General features: G+C 46.6%; 1 protein-coding gene across 1 annotated transcript; it reads right to left on the reverse strand.

Moving 5' to 3' along the window:
- Nucleotides 1-5695: 5695 nt before the first annotated feature.
- On the reverse strand, nucleotides 5696-11125 carry LYSMD4 (LysM domain containing 4). The gene is made up of 2 exons (XM_054388190.1): nucleotides 10853-11125; nucleotides 5696-6247 (listed from the first exon to the last, which is right to left on the reverse strand). Exons 1-2 carry the CDS (start codon nucleotides 11123-11125, stop codon nucleotides 5696-5698), a joined length of 825 nt encoding a protein of 274 aa, XP_054244165.1.
- Between the last annotated feature and the right edge of the window lie 2422 nt (nucleotides 11126-13547).

Raw genomic sequence — 13547 nt, forward strand, 5'->3', positions numbered from 1 at the left:
AAAAATAGAACATTAACAAAATAAAATTAATATATTAAGTTATAATTGGAATATGTTTGACAAATTTGTTTTTACGTTCATACCTTTGAAAAATATAGAAACGGATTTTAGCTCATGTATATTTTATATTAAAGAAAACAATACCCTAATGGATTGAAGACTATATATAAAGTTATATACAGTACTTTTGAACACATTCTGCTATGAATTATTTATATAAGCCAAAGCTGTATGTTGTAGCTTTTTTTGTAGAGTATAGTTTTATCTTATTTTGACTTTCTAGTTTTTGCTTTCGAAGATGAAAAGGAAAAACTTGCAGGCGGAACCTTGGGGGAAAAATAAGCCATGAACACTTCTATGTAAATTTAAATTTGAGCCAAACTCTTTGTGTATATAGCATCCTAAATATATTATCACCTTTGGTGTAAGTACCGACATATTGTACGTTCACCAGATTACAAAGTATATTTTTGTGGATTGACGCCGACTTGAGAAAAGGCGAGGTCCTTATTAAGTAGAGTATTCACTGTTTAATATTTACTATTTTGTTAAATATACTGTACTTTCTTTGGATTTTAATTATTATTAATATTATTATCCAGATTTTTCAGAGGGTGTATAAAGGGGTTATTCCCCCTCACTGGTGGTGAATGTGTGCTGTTCAATTGTAATCTTTGTGCTGTATGGTTAAGCTTCATTATACATTTTATATATATGTATATAAATAGCAAAGTGGCAAAAAAAAAATCCGGTGTTAAGTTCATCCTGCATAAATATACAAAATCTGTTACAACACATTTTAGGGCATCAATTTAAAGCTGCCTATTCTGAGGAGGAAAAGAAAAAACAAAAAACCAAAACAAAACAGTGGAAAAACTTGACCTGATTTCTCCTGGTAGGGAAATAACACATATCAGAGGAGCACAAAAGGTTTTCTGAGTTGGTAAGTGGTTTGGGATAAAGCTGCAACCTCAGAAACAAACGTGCTGTTCCTTTGTGCTGCTGCTATGAGAGGCAGAGACCTGGCTGGGGAAGGGTCTGCTTTGTTCTTGGGGTTGTTAATGGGATCCTGTGTGCAGCCTGGCTGTGCTGGAACCAGAAGAGCAGCAGGACAGAGTCCTCTCTCCCGTTAACTTAGAAGAGGTTTCTAGGCAAAAGCTGGGCTTGAGCAGCAGTCTCTGAAGCCAAAACCTTGCTGCAGGGGCTGGGGCCAGCCAGGTTTGGTGGAGCCGATGCTGCAGGAGGAAGCATCCTGGCCATGTACCCACTCTGCTCCCTTTCCAGGTCCTGGCTGTGTGTCTCCTTTCCCTGCACACATGGTGTCCCTGCATACTGGGAACCAAATTATGTAGATACAACTCAATCTCACTGCGGATGGTTCTAGTGCTGGGCAGAAACTACAGCGCTGGTTTGTGTTCCAAACTCCTGTAAAATTAGCCCTGAACTTTATTACAGATTTGCTTTGACTTTAAATCTTCTAATTTAAAAAGTCTTACGGGATCCTGTAGCCAACAAGTGTGAGAAATGGGAATCCAGGGGGGACAGCACTCAGCTCTCCCACTCTCCTTGCTTTGAGGTGCAACTGAAGAACAGTTACCATCCAGCTGCCATGGCCACCTCTTGTTGCCATGGTCATTTTTAAACCTTGGACCTTGCAGTTTGTTTCAGCCCTTTCCCTTTATTGTCATTAGTTACTGCCTCGCAGATGTGTGGAGGAAAAGGAGACTCCATTCAATGGCAACTGTTTCCCAAGTGACTGAATTCGCTTACCACTTGAGAGAACCTTTAATGCTCTGGGAAGTTATGTGATTTTTGTCATGATTTATGCACATATATGAACTTTGCTGTACATCCGAGGGGGAGTTCTGCATTCACATTTACTGTCTATTTTCTTGTGTGCCTTATAAGATGGCTTTGCTGACTGTATCTCAATAGTCTTTATTTCTATGCAGGTTTTTAAACAGTGCTATTACTGTTTTCTTAAAGAAAAAAGCTACACAAAGGTTAGAGTTTGTATTGAAATCACACCAACGAATTAAAACAAACAATCTGTTCCTAGGAGCTGCTTGCGGGACTGTTCCTCTGTTGCCCCAGACCCTCCCAACAGGCTCAGCAGGTTCCATCCACCACCACCTCCCCTGCATGTTAGGGGGAGATTCTCCTGCCACTGACCAAGTGGAAATCATGATTTTTAATAACAGCTGACTGACTTTGGAACATACTTTTTTAGGAATTGTAAAAACGTTTTTTAAAAATAATAAAAGCAATGCCGTAGCACAGGTGTTCAAGCAGGTAAAAAGTACTTTTTAAAATTACCTACCCTGAATGAACTTGCAAGTGGATCCAATCCTGGTCTGAACTCCTTCAAGCCTGAGTGATCTAAGATTTGTATCTGTTGTGACAAATCACCTCCATCTCTGAGCTCTCACATAGTGTTTAAAAATGCAGGTAATCAGGGATTCGTCAGAGAAACGCTTTAGCCTTTCCTTTCACTTGAGGGACACTAATCATGCATCAGAAACTTAAGAATTACTGTGCGCACAAGAAATACATAGTAAATAAGGAACATAACAACTCCTAACGATTGGGCAGAGGAAGAAGTTTAAATCGGAATGTGAAAGAAAGACAACCAATGTAAACATTTAAATATTAGTAGAAACTTTCTTCACTTTGCTGTGCAAGAGAACACTGCTTTGCTATATTTAAAATGGCTTTTTTAAAAGAGATTTATGTATTTGGTAAATGTTTGTAGTCAACAGTTCACAAAGAAGCTGTTCACGGTTTAACAATGATAAGCCGTTTGGCGGCACAAGCTGGACTTTGTTGCCATCCTTGAGACGAATCTTTTAAGAAAAAAAATAAGTTAATCTCGATTTTTTTTTTCCCTGAATGTGTTGTTTTTTTCTTCAATATACAATAAATATTCTAGTGAACTTTTTATCAAATGGTTAAGAAAATGCTAGAGATTGTTGTAAAATATTTGTATCCTGCATTCACTAAAGTAAAGATACTGGCTTTTACTGTGTACTCCGGCCTCTCTCGTGTTTGCAGAACCTTCGGCCTGTGCTGCACCTTTGCCCCTTCTCCAGGTATCCCAGTTTGGATAGGCTGGGTTCAAGCTGCAGCTGTGGTTCTTCCTATCAGTACAGATTCTTTTGGGACACAGGCACTTGTTGCTACATTCAAATGAAGAACTGATGCTCTGCAAGAATCTTATTACAAAATACTTGCAGAAAACGGGTAGATTCAGAGTGCTGTCCCAAAGGCCAAGTCCTCCACATTATTACAGTTCCTCCTGCTGCTGTCACTCCCATTTCTTGCTGAAGTCCTGCCAGGAGCCAGGCAGGCAGTGCTGGGAAGCCAGTGCTGGCTGTAGGCAGCCATGTCACAGAGTGCTGCCCTCTCCTCATCCTGCTCTGCCTTGGTGGTGACAGCTGTGCATTGTGAAACCAGTGATAAGGAAACGCTGCCACTCCTAGTCATTGAGATGTTTGTGAAATATCTGTGTGAGAAAAACCCTGGTAGAGAAGTGTTCTGAGGTCACACTCTTCCTTGTGTTGGGTGGAGATAACAAAGAGGCCTTCCTCTACCGAAGGAAGGTGCTCAGCTGAGTGACAGCATGGTCTGATGATGGTGACAATAAGATGGTGGGTGGTGCCCCTTGAACTGTTATTTAATTTTGATTTATTTAAAAAATTTAATAATCCCCTTCCCCTGGAACAAAGAAATATATATTTCCTTCACAGAAGAAAAGACAAGTGGTTTACACAAGTGGGTTCCTTCAGGCCTTCCTGAACACTCTTTGGTGGTTGCAGGAAACAGGGGTTGCTGGAACACTGCAGAACTCTCTTTGCTCTGTGCACTGTTCCTCAGGCTGCTGGGAAGCCTCAGTCCCACCTCCCCTCTCCATCATACAGAATGTCAGTCCACACTCTCCCCAAGAAACAAGTGTAACTGGTACAATATCCACTTGTACCATGGAGCTCACCCAGCCTGCACCTCAGGGAGCTGGGAGCAACAGCAATCACTAAGGCTTAAAAAAAAAAAAAAAAAACCACCACCCCAAATCAAAAAAAAAAAAAAAAAAACCAAACCACCAGCACCCCTAGCAGAAACTAAGCCAGCTCCTCACACCTCCCCTGCTGTGCTGCAGCTCAGCAGCAGTGTTCATTCTTGCAGAGGATGCTGCCCTTGCCCAGCTCACCTGCTGCTGAAAGATTCTCAGCAGGCTGCAGGGCTGAGCCCTGCACCACCACAATTTGCACAACTCAGCAGAGCAGCCTCTGGGGCAGGAAGGGAGGCCAGACAAGGGCTTTATCCACTAGCCTAATGTCTGCCTGCACCTTCACCTACCAGTGCAGTGGCAGCAGACAAGCCAAGGGCTGGCAGCCTTCCTGAACCACTGAGGTGCTCCCAGCTGGCTGCTCGCATCACCCTATGGCCAGCCAGGTGTCACATAACTGTGCTCAGCATCCCTTAGTGTTTAATTCTAGAAGGGTGGTTCTCTCTGTCCACAGTCCCTGGCCTTCATGAATTTTTTGAGGCAAATGCTTCTCCACAGCAAAGCTCCCCCCGGCCCCCTTTCCTATTCACCTCTAGCACATGGTGGTTCCTGACTTGTCATGACCAGCACAGACTGCAGGTGTACTAGCATCTTGGCACACCACCAGCCTCCCCCCTGCTACTGCTCTTTCCTATGCACTCAGAAGCTTTCCAATACCAATGGCAGCAGAAACACCGAACAGCAGCTTCACTAAGGTAAAGCAGGGCTGCTTCTTTCCTGGGCCTTGCAAATTAAATGAGCTCTATCACATGAAGACTACACCCAAGGAAACTCCAATCCATGACTGAAATTGAGTGTGTGAGGTGCATTATGGATTATTATTTTTTTAAAAAGGCAATACTGGCTAGAACATCCCTCACACACACACCTCCAACAGAGGAGATTTTAAGAAGTGTGTACTACACACCACAAGCTACACTCACCTCCTCCAACACCCTGGCCACCTGTAGTGACACTGAAGTCTGACTGAGCAGTGCTCTCTGCCTGCAGAGACACTGGATGGATTCCATTGAGGGAAAGAGGCCTGGGCTCACCCTTCCTGGAGTGGGCTTGAAGCACCCTAATAGACACAGCATCAACAATTGTGCAACAGGCTGTCAAGTCGAGGTGCTGGCAGTGTCCTGGTGCCATGATACACCTAGCCTAATGCACTGGAACTCACCACTCTAGGGTCAGGTTTGCCAAAACTGCCGAGGTCTGTGAGAGGAAGAAATGACTGCTCAGCAAGAGTCCTTGCTTTTGCTCCAAGCAAAAAGGATTTTCTTGAACTACAAAAAACTCCCAACTTTTCAGTCACAGTGCACTCTTCAGTGCAGTAGCAAAAGACCTGTTTCTCAGACAAGGCATTAAGAAACACCTGAAGCAACCAAGGTGGATAAACCACCACAAAAAAATACTCTTCCGTCAGCAGTGTTCACTAACGTTAAGCCAGCTGCCTGGTGAGCTTTGTAAGCAACAAAGCATCCTCATTTTGCCATATAAATCACATCACCTCACTGTCAGGCAGGATGACAACATCAGCTACTTAAAAAAATAAAAACGTTTTGCACTGTTATCCCCCTGAATTACTCAAGTCAGTCACAGCACAGGGGCTTCAGTGCCCGGAGAGGAGGCTGATTTTGTCTGCCTCCCTCAGGATTTTTTTTCTACAACTGAGCTTTGTGGTAATTTCCCTTCCACTCCATCTGCTGAAATATTTGAGGTTAGTGTTGCATTGGAGGTATGGGCCACCAGGCCTTGTGTTTTAAAGTAGATGATATAAAATACTGGCAGGACAATTCCTATCAGGAGCATAATAAAAACAGCATTCCACCACTGGATTCCACAGTCTGCACCACTGCTGCTCTCCTGCTTCTCTGACTGGGGCAGCGGCCGCTCTAGTGTGTCCATGCAATACTCTGTGTTCAGCTGGACCTCTGCCTGCACCACATCCTGGATGCTCTTGTCAATCCCCTTGAAGTAGTCACTCAGCTGTCTGCTGTCAGCCACACTGCTCGCAGTGTCCTCAGGCTCCAGCAGGTCCACCAGCATCAGGCTGGTCTGAGAGGGCGCAGGCAGCAGTGGCCGTAGCTCACTGCCATTCTCCGTTAGCAGCCCGTGGGGCTTCACAGGGATCTTGATGGACTTCAGCGCATACAAGTCCTGCTCCCGGATGAAGTTGTTGACACGCTTGATATCTGCAACCTACAGAACCCAAAAAAGGACACCAATATTACCACAGGACAACCCAGCACTACAGCAGAAAGTGTGCAAGCAACCAGTGTCTAAAAATAAAAAGCAAGCCGTGGCTTGGTGTTTTACCGAGATGCCCCAGTTGCTTCAGGGCTGCTCCAGGTCCTGCAGGATAGAGACAGTCCCCTCCTAAACCAATCTACAACCTCCTGTAGCACTCTTGTACCTTTCATATGCTGTATTTTGCTTAACTGTTTTTCCTTCCTCTTGCTCTTTTTCCTTTCTCTCACTAATGCAAGTTAAAAAGCAAAGCCTTTGTAACAGATCCTCTGTAAAAGTCTTCATATCTTAAACTGTGACTGTTCAAGGCAAACAGACATCAGCACCAATAGGCAGAACCCTTCAGAAGGTGACATCAGAGTGAAGAGCTCCATCTCAGGAATTCTGAAAGCATGGCCACAGCCTGGCAGAGAGAAGGTGAGCATCCCTCCCACCTCCCACATTGGCACCAGTGTCCTTTGCTCCTTTCCCAAGCACCACCCCTTTCCTGCAGGACAGCAGCTCCCCACAGCTCACTGCTGGTAGCTGCTCCTGCTGAGGTGCTTACAGCAATAAACTCCCTGCAGCTGGGATTATCTTGTGGGGTTGCCACCTGTGACCGGGGTTCCCACCCAGACTGGTAATGCAGAAAGCAGTAAGAGGAGCAAGAAAGAACAAACCCTACCTACAGCATAAAGCACAAGGACAGCTGATGTCAAAGGAATGACAAAGGCCAGGCAATGTTTCATTTAATCTTAAATATAGAGAAGACAGCTCAATACAGTGTCCACTCACAACCACCCAGTAACTAAGTGCATGAACTTCTCAGGTACCCTAAATCCTCTGTAAAAGAAAAGGAACAGGATTGTCAGTGTGTGCAAGGAGATCTCCAGAGCAGACAAGGAGACGGGAAAGAGCCAAGGGAAAGGGTGGAAGACACAAACCAAAGGAAACACCAAGGCCCCAAACCAAGGAGAAAGACACCACAACAGGTTCACCCCCTCCATAGTATTATACAGGAGCACCAGCATGAGGACAGCAGTCTCAGAGAAAATGTGATTTCTGCCTTTAGACAGGAGTGAGTTACTGTGCAACTGCTGCACCCTCGCAACCTGGAGGCCACCGCTGAAACTGGTGAACTAAAACCAAGAAAGCAAATGTGTTAAGTACCAACAGCAGCAACAGCCCTGATAACTCAGGGCAAAGTCTCCTTTAAAAGACAATCCGCAGATACACCGGATAGGAGCTTCAACACCTCCTCTGCTACAGATGTTCAGGGCTACAGATGTTCAGGGCTACTTGCAGGCTGTGTTGCTGCCACCCTCCAGCAGCACAGGAGGTGCCCAGAGTACAGCAGGCTGTCCTCCCACCCTGAGAGGAAGTCAGAGGTGGAGACAATGCAGTGGGCCACAGGAGAGAGAAGCTGCAGTGACTCTGCTCCATGGATCCATCTTCCAGCCTGTACAGATGCTCAGGGAAGCACGCATCAAACTCACCAGCCATGCAGTGTCTGAAAGGTGGCCAGTCTGCTACATCACAGCCAGAAAGAATGACTCTGCTGAAAGCAGAGATGAGAAGGCTAATCTGTGGAGCCTGAGAAATCTGAAAATGGGACATTTAATCCTAGATCCTAATCTGGTCTCCCTGAGGTAAAAGGAATCCTCAGTTGCTGGTTCAGGCTCCTCACAGCTTGCCCCAACATAACATCAGGGCTTAAACCCCACAAAACAATTTCATATGAAATAACAATCATCTCATGCAAAGCCTGCTAATGGAGGTGGTACTTCAACTTTTGGATTTGTTCTAATGAAAGCAAATTAGAGGGACAGTAAATATCCCCTGCAGTGTCTGCAATCAAACAGAGCAGTGTTGTGCTAAGGCTCCAGAAACGCAAAGTGGAGCAGTGCTCACGCAGAAACAACAAACAAAGCTGATGGGAAGCATGCGAGAGCTGTAGGTGCAGCCATCCAGGCTATTTTGTGTACTCCCTTTTTTGGCTGCAGCGAGCTCCCCTTGTCCCAGCTAAGAAAAATGCCAAAAGCAGGCCAAGACTATGAACAGTAACAGTAAAAATGACAATTTTGAAGTGCTTTGCACCTCTTGCCAAGTTACCTGTAGCACACACACAGCTATCTGTTGCATTGTGCAACATATCCCCATCTCAAGCAGGCCCTGACCATTCTGAAACCAATGATTAAACTCTCAGTGATTTCAAGGAGAAGCTCATCCTGGAATTTTTGAACATAGTCACATATATTTGTGGCTACAAATCTTCCTCATTGATGTCCTGGTAGCCTTTCAGAAGCCGCTTAATTGTGTGGGTAGAACAAAATGAAAATTTAGAGAGCAGTCTTGAGAAAGACTTGGTGTTTTCAGCTCATGAAAAACTCGACATGAGCCACCGATGTGTATTTGCAGCTCACAGGGCAACCGTATACTGGGCTGCATCAAAAGAAGCAGGACCAGCAGGACAAAGGAGCCAACTCTGCACCTTTGCTCTGCTCTCATGAGACCCCATCTGCAGCATTGCATCCAGAAGGACACTGAACTGTTGGAGAGGGTCCAGAGAAGGGCATGATGATGATCAGAGGGCTGGAGCACCTCCCATATGGGCACAGGCTGAGCGAGCTGGGGCTGTTCAGCCTGGAGAAGAGATGGCTCTGGTAAGACCTTATAGGTGCCTACAGGAAAGTTGGAGAGAGATTTTTTACAAGAGCTTGTAGTGATAGGGGGTAGGGATAGGGGGGAATGGCTTTGAGCTGGAAGAGGGGAGATTTAGACTGGATATTAGAAAGAAATTCTATACAGTGAGGGTGGTGAAACACTGGAACAGGTTGCCCAAAGAAGCTGAGGACGCCCCTTCCCTGGAGGGATTCCAGGTTGGATGAGGCCTTGAGTAACCTGGGATAGTGGAAGGTGTCCCTGACCATGGCAGGGGATTATCTTTAAGGTTCCTTTCAACCCAAACCATTCTGTAATTCTGTGAAAACTTAAAAGTGATGCTCTGTAAACAGATACAGAAATCTCTAGTAATAAGGATTCCTGTACCTCTTCACTTTATCTGGGCCAAGTCATAAGTGTCCTTCCTGGAAGGGAGGGAGGCAGTCAGACAGTGTTTGTTTGTTTTTCCTGTGGGAGGAAAACACTGACTATCTGGTCTCTCCCTGCCAGCCTGCTTTCCCAACTAGACAAGCCCAGCAGCCTTCAGCAGGGCAGGCAGAGCAGATCCACCTGTGCCTGCTTGAAGTTAAAGGTCTCTGGCAGCAGAGAAGGCAGATGAACAGTCATGGTGGAGACAGGCCTGAGTTCCCCTGAGGTACAGTACAGAGGGCACAGCATGATTTTTTTATGCCATAAACCAAGAGCTGTGCAGATTCTTCCTCTGAGTTCCCTGAACTCCTGCAGTTCTGTGTAAATGGCAGTAAGGACACAAATGCTGCTGCTTAGAGATGAGCTGCAGCTCTGAGTTCTCAGGCTCCACTAGCATCAATCAAGGCCTACTCAAGTCCTACCAGAGCAGCTTCTTCACATGCATCAGGCTCGTCAGCAGAACCTAGCAGGGTTTCGGTTTTGGTTTGTTTTTGTTTCTAAGGGAATGGAAGGGGAGGAATTGTAGCAATTCCTCTAAGCCCTCTTGCTTCAGCTGCACTATGCAGCTGTTGTGCTGTTAGGCAAGACAGGCTGCAATCCTACTGCAGCAGCTGAGGCAGGACCATGTCATTATCCCATCCAGGGCACTGTCCAATTGTTTGCATCATGGAACTTTTAAATCACAATCTAGCTTGAAGATAAAGGAGGCTCTAAAAATACAGCTTGAACTGCTCAACAATGAGCTACTTCTAATGTTCAGATCAGGTAATTAAACTTCTCAACAGCTTTGCTATAAAGCTCTCTGCTCTGGAACAAAGAAAATGTACTTTGTAGAACGTTGCAACTACAGACAGTTCAGGGTACACAGGCAGTGCCTGCAGATGGCTGAGCTGCACACACCGTATGGCAGCAAACAACCACAGCCCACATCCACAGTCTGCACCTGGACTCTGTGACTGCACTTGGCCATCTCCTATTTTCCAAGTCCACCCCCATTAGATTTAGACCTTCCTTACAATACCTAAGCTCATACCTTTCAAAAAAAAAAAAAAAATAACCCCCGCAAAGCAAGACCCCACTGCAGTGGCATTTCTTTGTACTGTTCAGTTTACTTCAAGAAATGTATGCTCCTTGTGAGCAGAGCTCTAACCCTCCCTTCTGTACTCAGCTTCCTGCTGTTTGTCCTCACTTAAGTACAAACCATGACTGCTACACTGCACTTAGTCACACAAATTATCCAGGGAAGCAGGTGATGCAGGGCGTGGGGTTGACAGTATCTTCCTAGGCTGTTTGTTGACTGAAGAACTCTTTTTGTTTTGGTTTCTTTTGCGTTTCTCCAGCTCAGTTTTACCCAGACATCGACCATTCATGAAACACCCAGGCATCAAATCTATCAGAGAACAGAACACTTTCCTGAAGTTCCAGAAAGAGCTACAGGTAAAATACCTCTGAAGGAACTAAACCCAGACAAAAAGAGATAGCTCTTACTTGACAACCATACTGCAGGGCTAGCTTGTTGAGATTATCATCCTCCATAAGCTCTCGTTCCAGAAGCACCACATCCCCGTCTCTGTCCCGTGCTGTGCTGCATCGCTGCTGCTCCCTGCCCCTCAGCCGCAGCTCTGTAACATGGAGTTCGTCTTCTGAGGACTCCTCCGAATCAGAGCAGCCCCTGGGGAACACATACACCTGCCTGCCCGGGTATGCTTGGATGGTGACAGGAGCCTGGAAGGATCTTGTCCGGCTCTCATTCAGCCTCATCTTTTATACCAACACCTGGAACCAAAAAACAGACATTTTGAGTTTCCTAAACATCAGTGTTTATTTTTTTACCATGTTAAGATTTGGGAGAATGGAAAAAAAGCACAGGAGGTGCACAACTGCAGGTACACACAAAGCTTTCTTTCTACCCAGGCCTTCTCAGGGCAAATCCCAAAGATGCCTTTCTAACAGCAATGGCAGAATCATCAAAAAGGTTATGCACATACATTTCAACAATGGGCAGGTTATTTTCAAAACTTTTTTTTGTCTACCTGTGGACAACTCTACACAACACTACTTTGCTATGCATTTTAAATACTCCTAGAAATTAATTTTAAAAAGCATCAGACCAAGTGTTTTTGTCAATAAAATCCATGGAACCACACCAGATCTCCTACCAATACAACAATAAAAACTAACCAAAGTAATCCTTCATATCACATTTCCAGATGTCCTTAAATTCTCTACATCCGAGGAAGCAACATTTTAATTTAATGGAAGTGCATTTTTTGGTTTTGTTTGTTTTTCCAATAAGGACAGCTCAAGCTACACTTAACCTCAACCTGACTGACAAGGTTAATTTTGTTGTATAAAGACAAAAACCTGCTTGAGCACTTTTTTTCAATCATTGCTAGGCCCCACAGAAGTAAGTTACCAGGAAGATACTTTTTTCCCCTTCAACCCTTAACTCTATGAACATTTTGTTGTCAGCATCAGGTATAGGTAAGAAAACAACACATTCTCCACATTCTCATGGAACTCCATTCATCTTAATCATCTCAATCTACTCATAAGGGATTCTTATGTGAAACCACTACCACTTCATGCTATTTCATTAGTACTGGGCATGGCACCCACAGGCTATAGACATCACTGCTCTGCTAGAAGAGCTAACGAGCTCAGACCACGGTCTCCCGGGACTCTCCTGTCTCTCTCTGCCTTTTGATAAGCAGTAAGTGCTCTCCCGACACACATCGCTTCTGGTTTCCTCTCGGGGAGGGCCGTAACGCTTCCCCAGCCCGGCTCTGGCCGCCCCAACCCTCGCACCTTTGGGTCGGGCCGGCAGGGTATAGGCCTGGCTCCTGCTCCGCACCAACACACGTCGTGAACCAGTGCCAGCAAACACAGAGAGGCAGGAACCCGCTTACCCTCACCCCCTCCCCGTCTCGGTGGGTACCGGGATACCCGCCTCACCCCGGGATCGGCGCCCAGCTCTCGGCACCGCGCGCCCAGAGCTTCCCCCGGCCTCCGAAGGATTAGCATGTGGCTCGCCCCAGCCCCGGTCTCCTTAGGGGGCCCGGAATCCCTTCAGCGCCTCAGGGACTCCCGAACTCCTCAGGTGGGCTTCGATCCCCTCGATACCTCAGAGGGTGCCAGATTCCCTTAGCGTCTGAGGGCCCCCTCCGACTCCCGCAGGGCCCCGCTCCTCTCAGCACCAGAGGACCCAGGGCCGTCGGGCCCTGACCCTCTCGCCTCAGCCCTCGCGCCCCGAGGGGAGGCCGGGCCCAGTCTCCCGTGACGAGCCCGAGCCCCCCACCACTGACCCACCGCTCGCTGGCCACCGGCCACACGCATCAACCCAGCCGAGACGCCCGCTCAACTCTCCTCCCATTGGCTAGCAGCGCCGAAAGGCGGGACTCTCAGTGCCGTCTGGCCAATGGGCAGAGGAGCGACTTTGGCGAGCCCTGACACGCGTCGGCAAGGGCGAGACTCGCTTAAAGGGCCTACGCGTCGCGGCACGGCTTGGGTCATACCCGGGTAGGGGCAGCGGAGGGTGAGGTTGCGGGGAGGGCGTACGTGTGGTGATCGTATACGCTGTACTGACGATACATACCCTTAGAATAAACTTTCAGTTATTACGTTGTAAATACATTGATCACACGCAACCCTATATCCAACTACAGCAAACATGGCCTAATTTTGAGAAGGCCAAGGCATTGCTGGGAGGGTGGAGGGCTCAGTCTGGGCTTTGAGTTGTCCTTTGCTCAGTGAGGCTGGTGAGGGCATGTGGACATTGTTCCCATGCCCATACCAATGCGTTTACAGACCCTGCCAGCTATCTGGGCTCACACACCAAGGTATCACCACTAGTGTTTGGGATTTCCAAGTAAATTGGCCTTTTCTGTCTCATTTGGTGTCACTGCCTGCTCCCAGTGCTGAGTCCTCTTCCAGCCTCCCCATGAACTCATTGCTCACAGCTGCAAGCGAAGCTGGTGGGGGCAGAGCAGCTGGTGGAACTGCCAACCTGTATTCTGCTCTGGTATGTTTTCCTTGGCCTATCCTGACTCGTGGCTCAGGATGAGTCTTTAACTAAAGGGCCACATGCAAAGCTTTTTCTCGGGGTGGGTGTGGTGGAAAAGAGAAGTGTTTCCTTCTAGCTGGTTGCAGGAATTAGGCAGCACTCGCTCAAGGGCTCACATGA

The sequence above is a fragment of the Indicator indicator genome, chromosome 16 (assembly GCF_027791375.1).
Source record: "Indicator indicator isolate 239-I01 chromosome 16, UM_Iind_1.1, whole genome shotgun sequence".
Taxonomy (NCBI): domain Eukaryota; kingdom Metazoa; phylum Chordata; class Aves; order Piciformes; family Indicatoridae; genus Indicator; species Indicator indicator.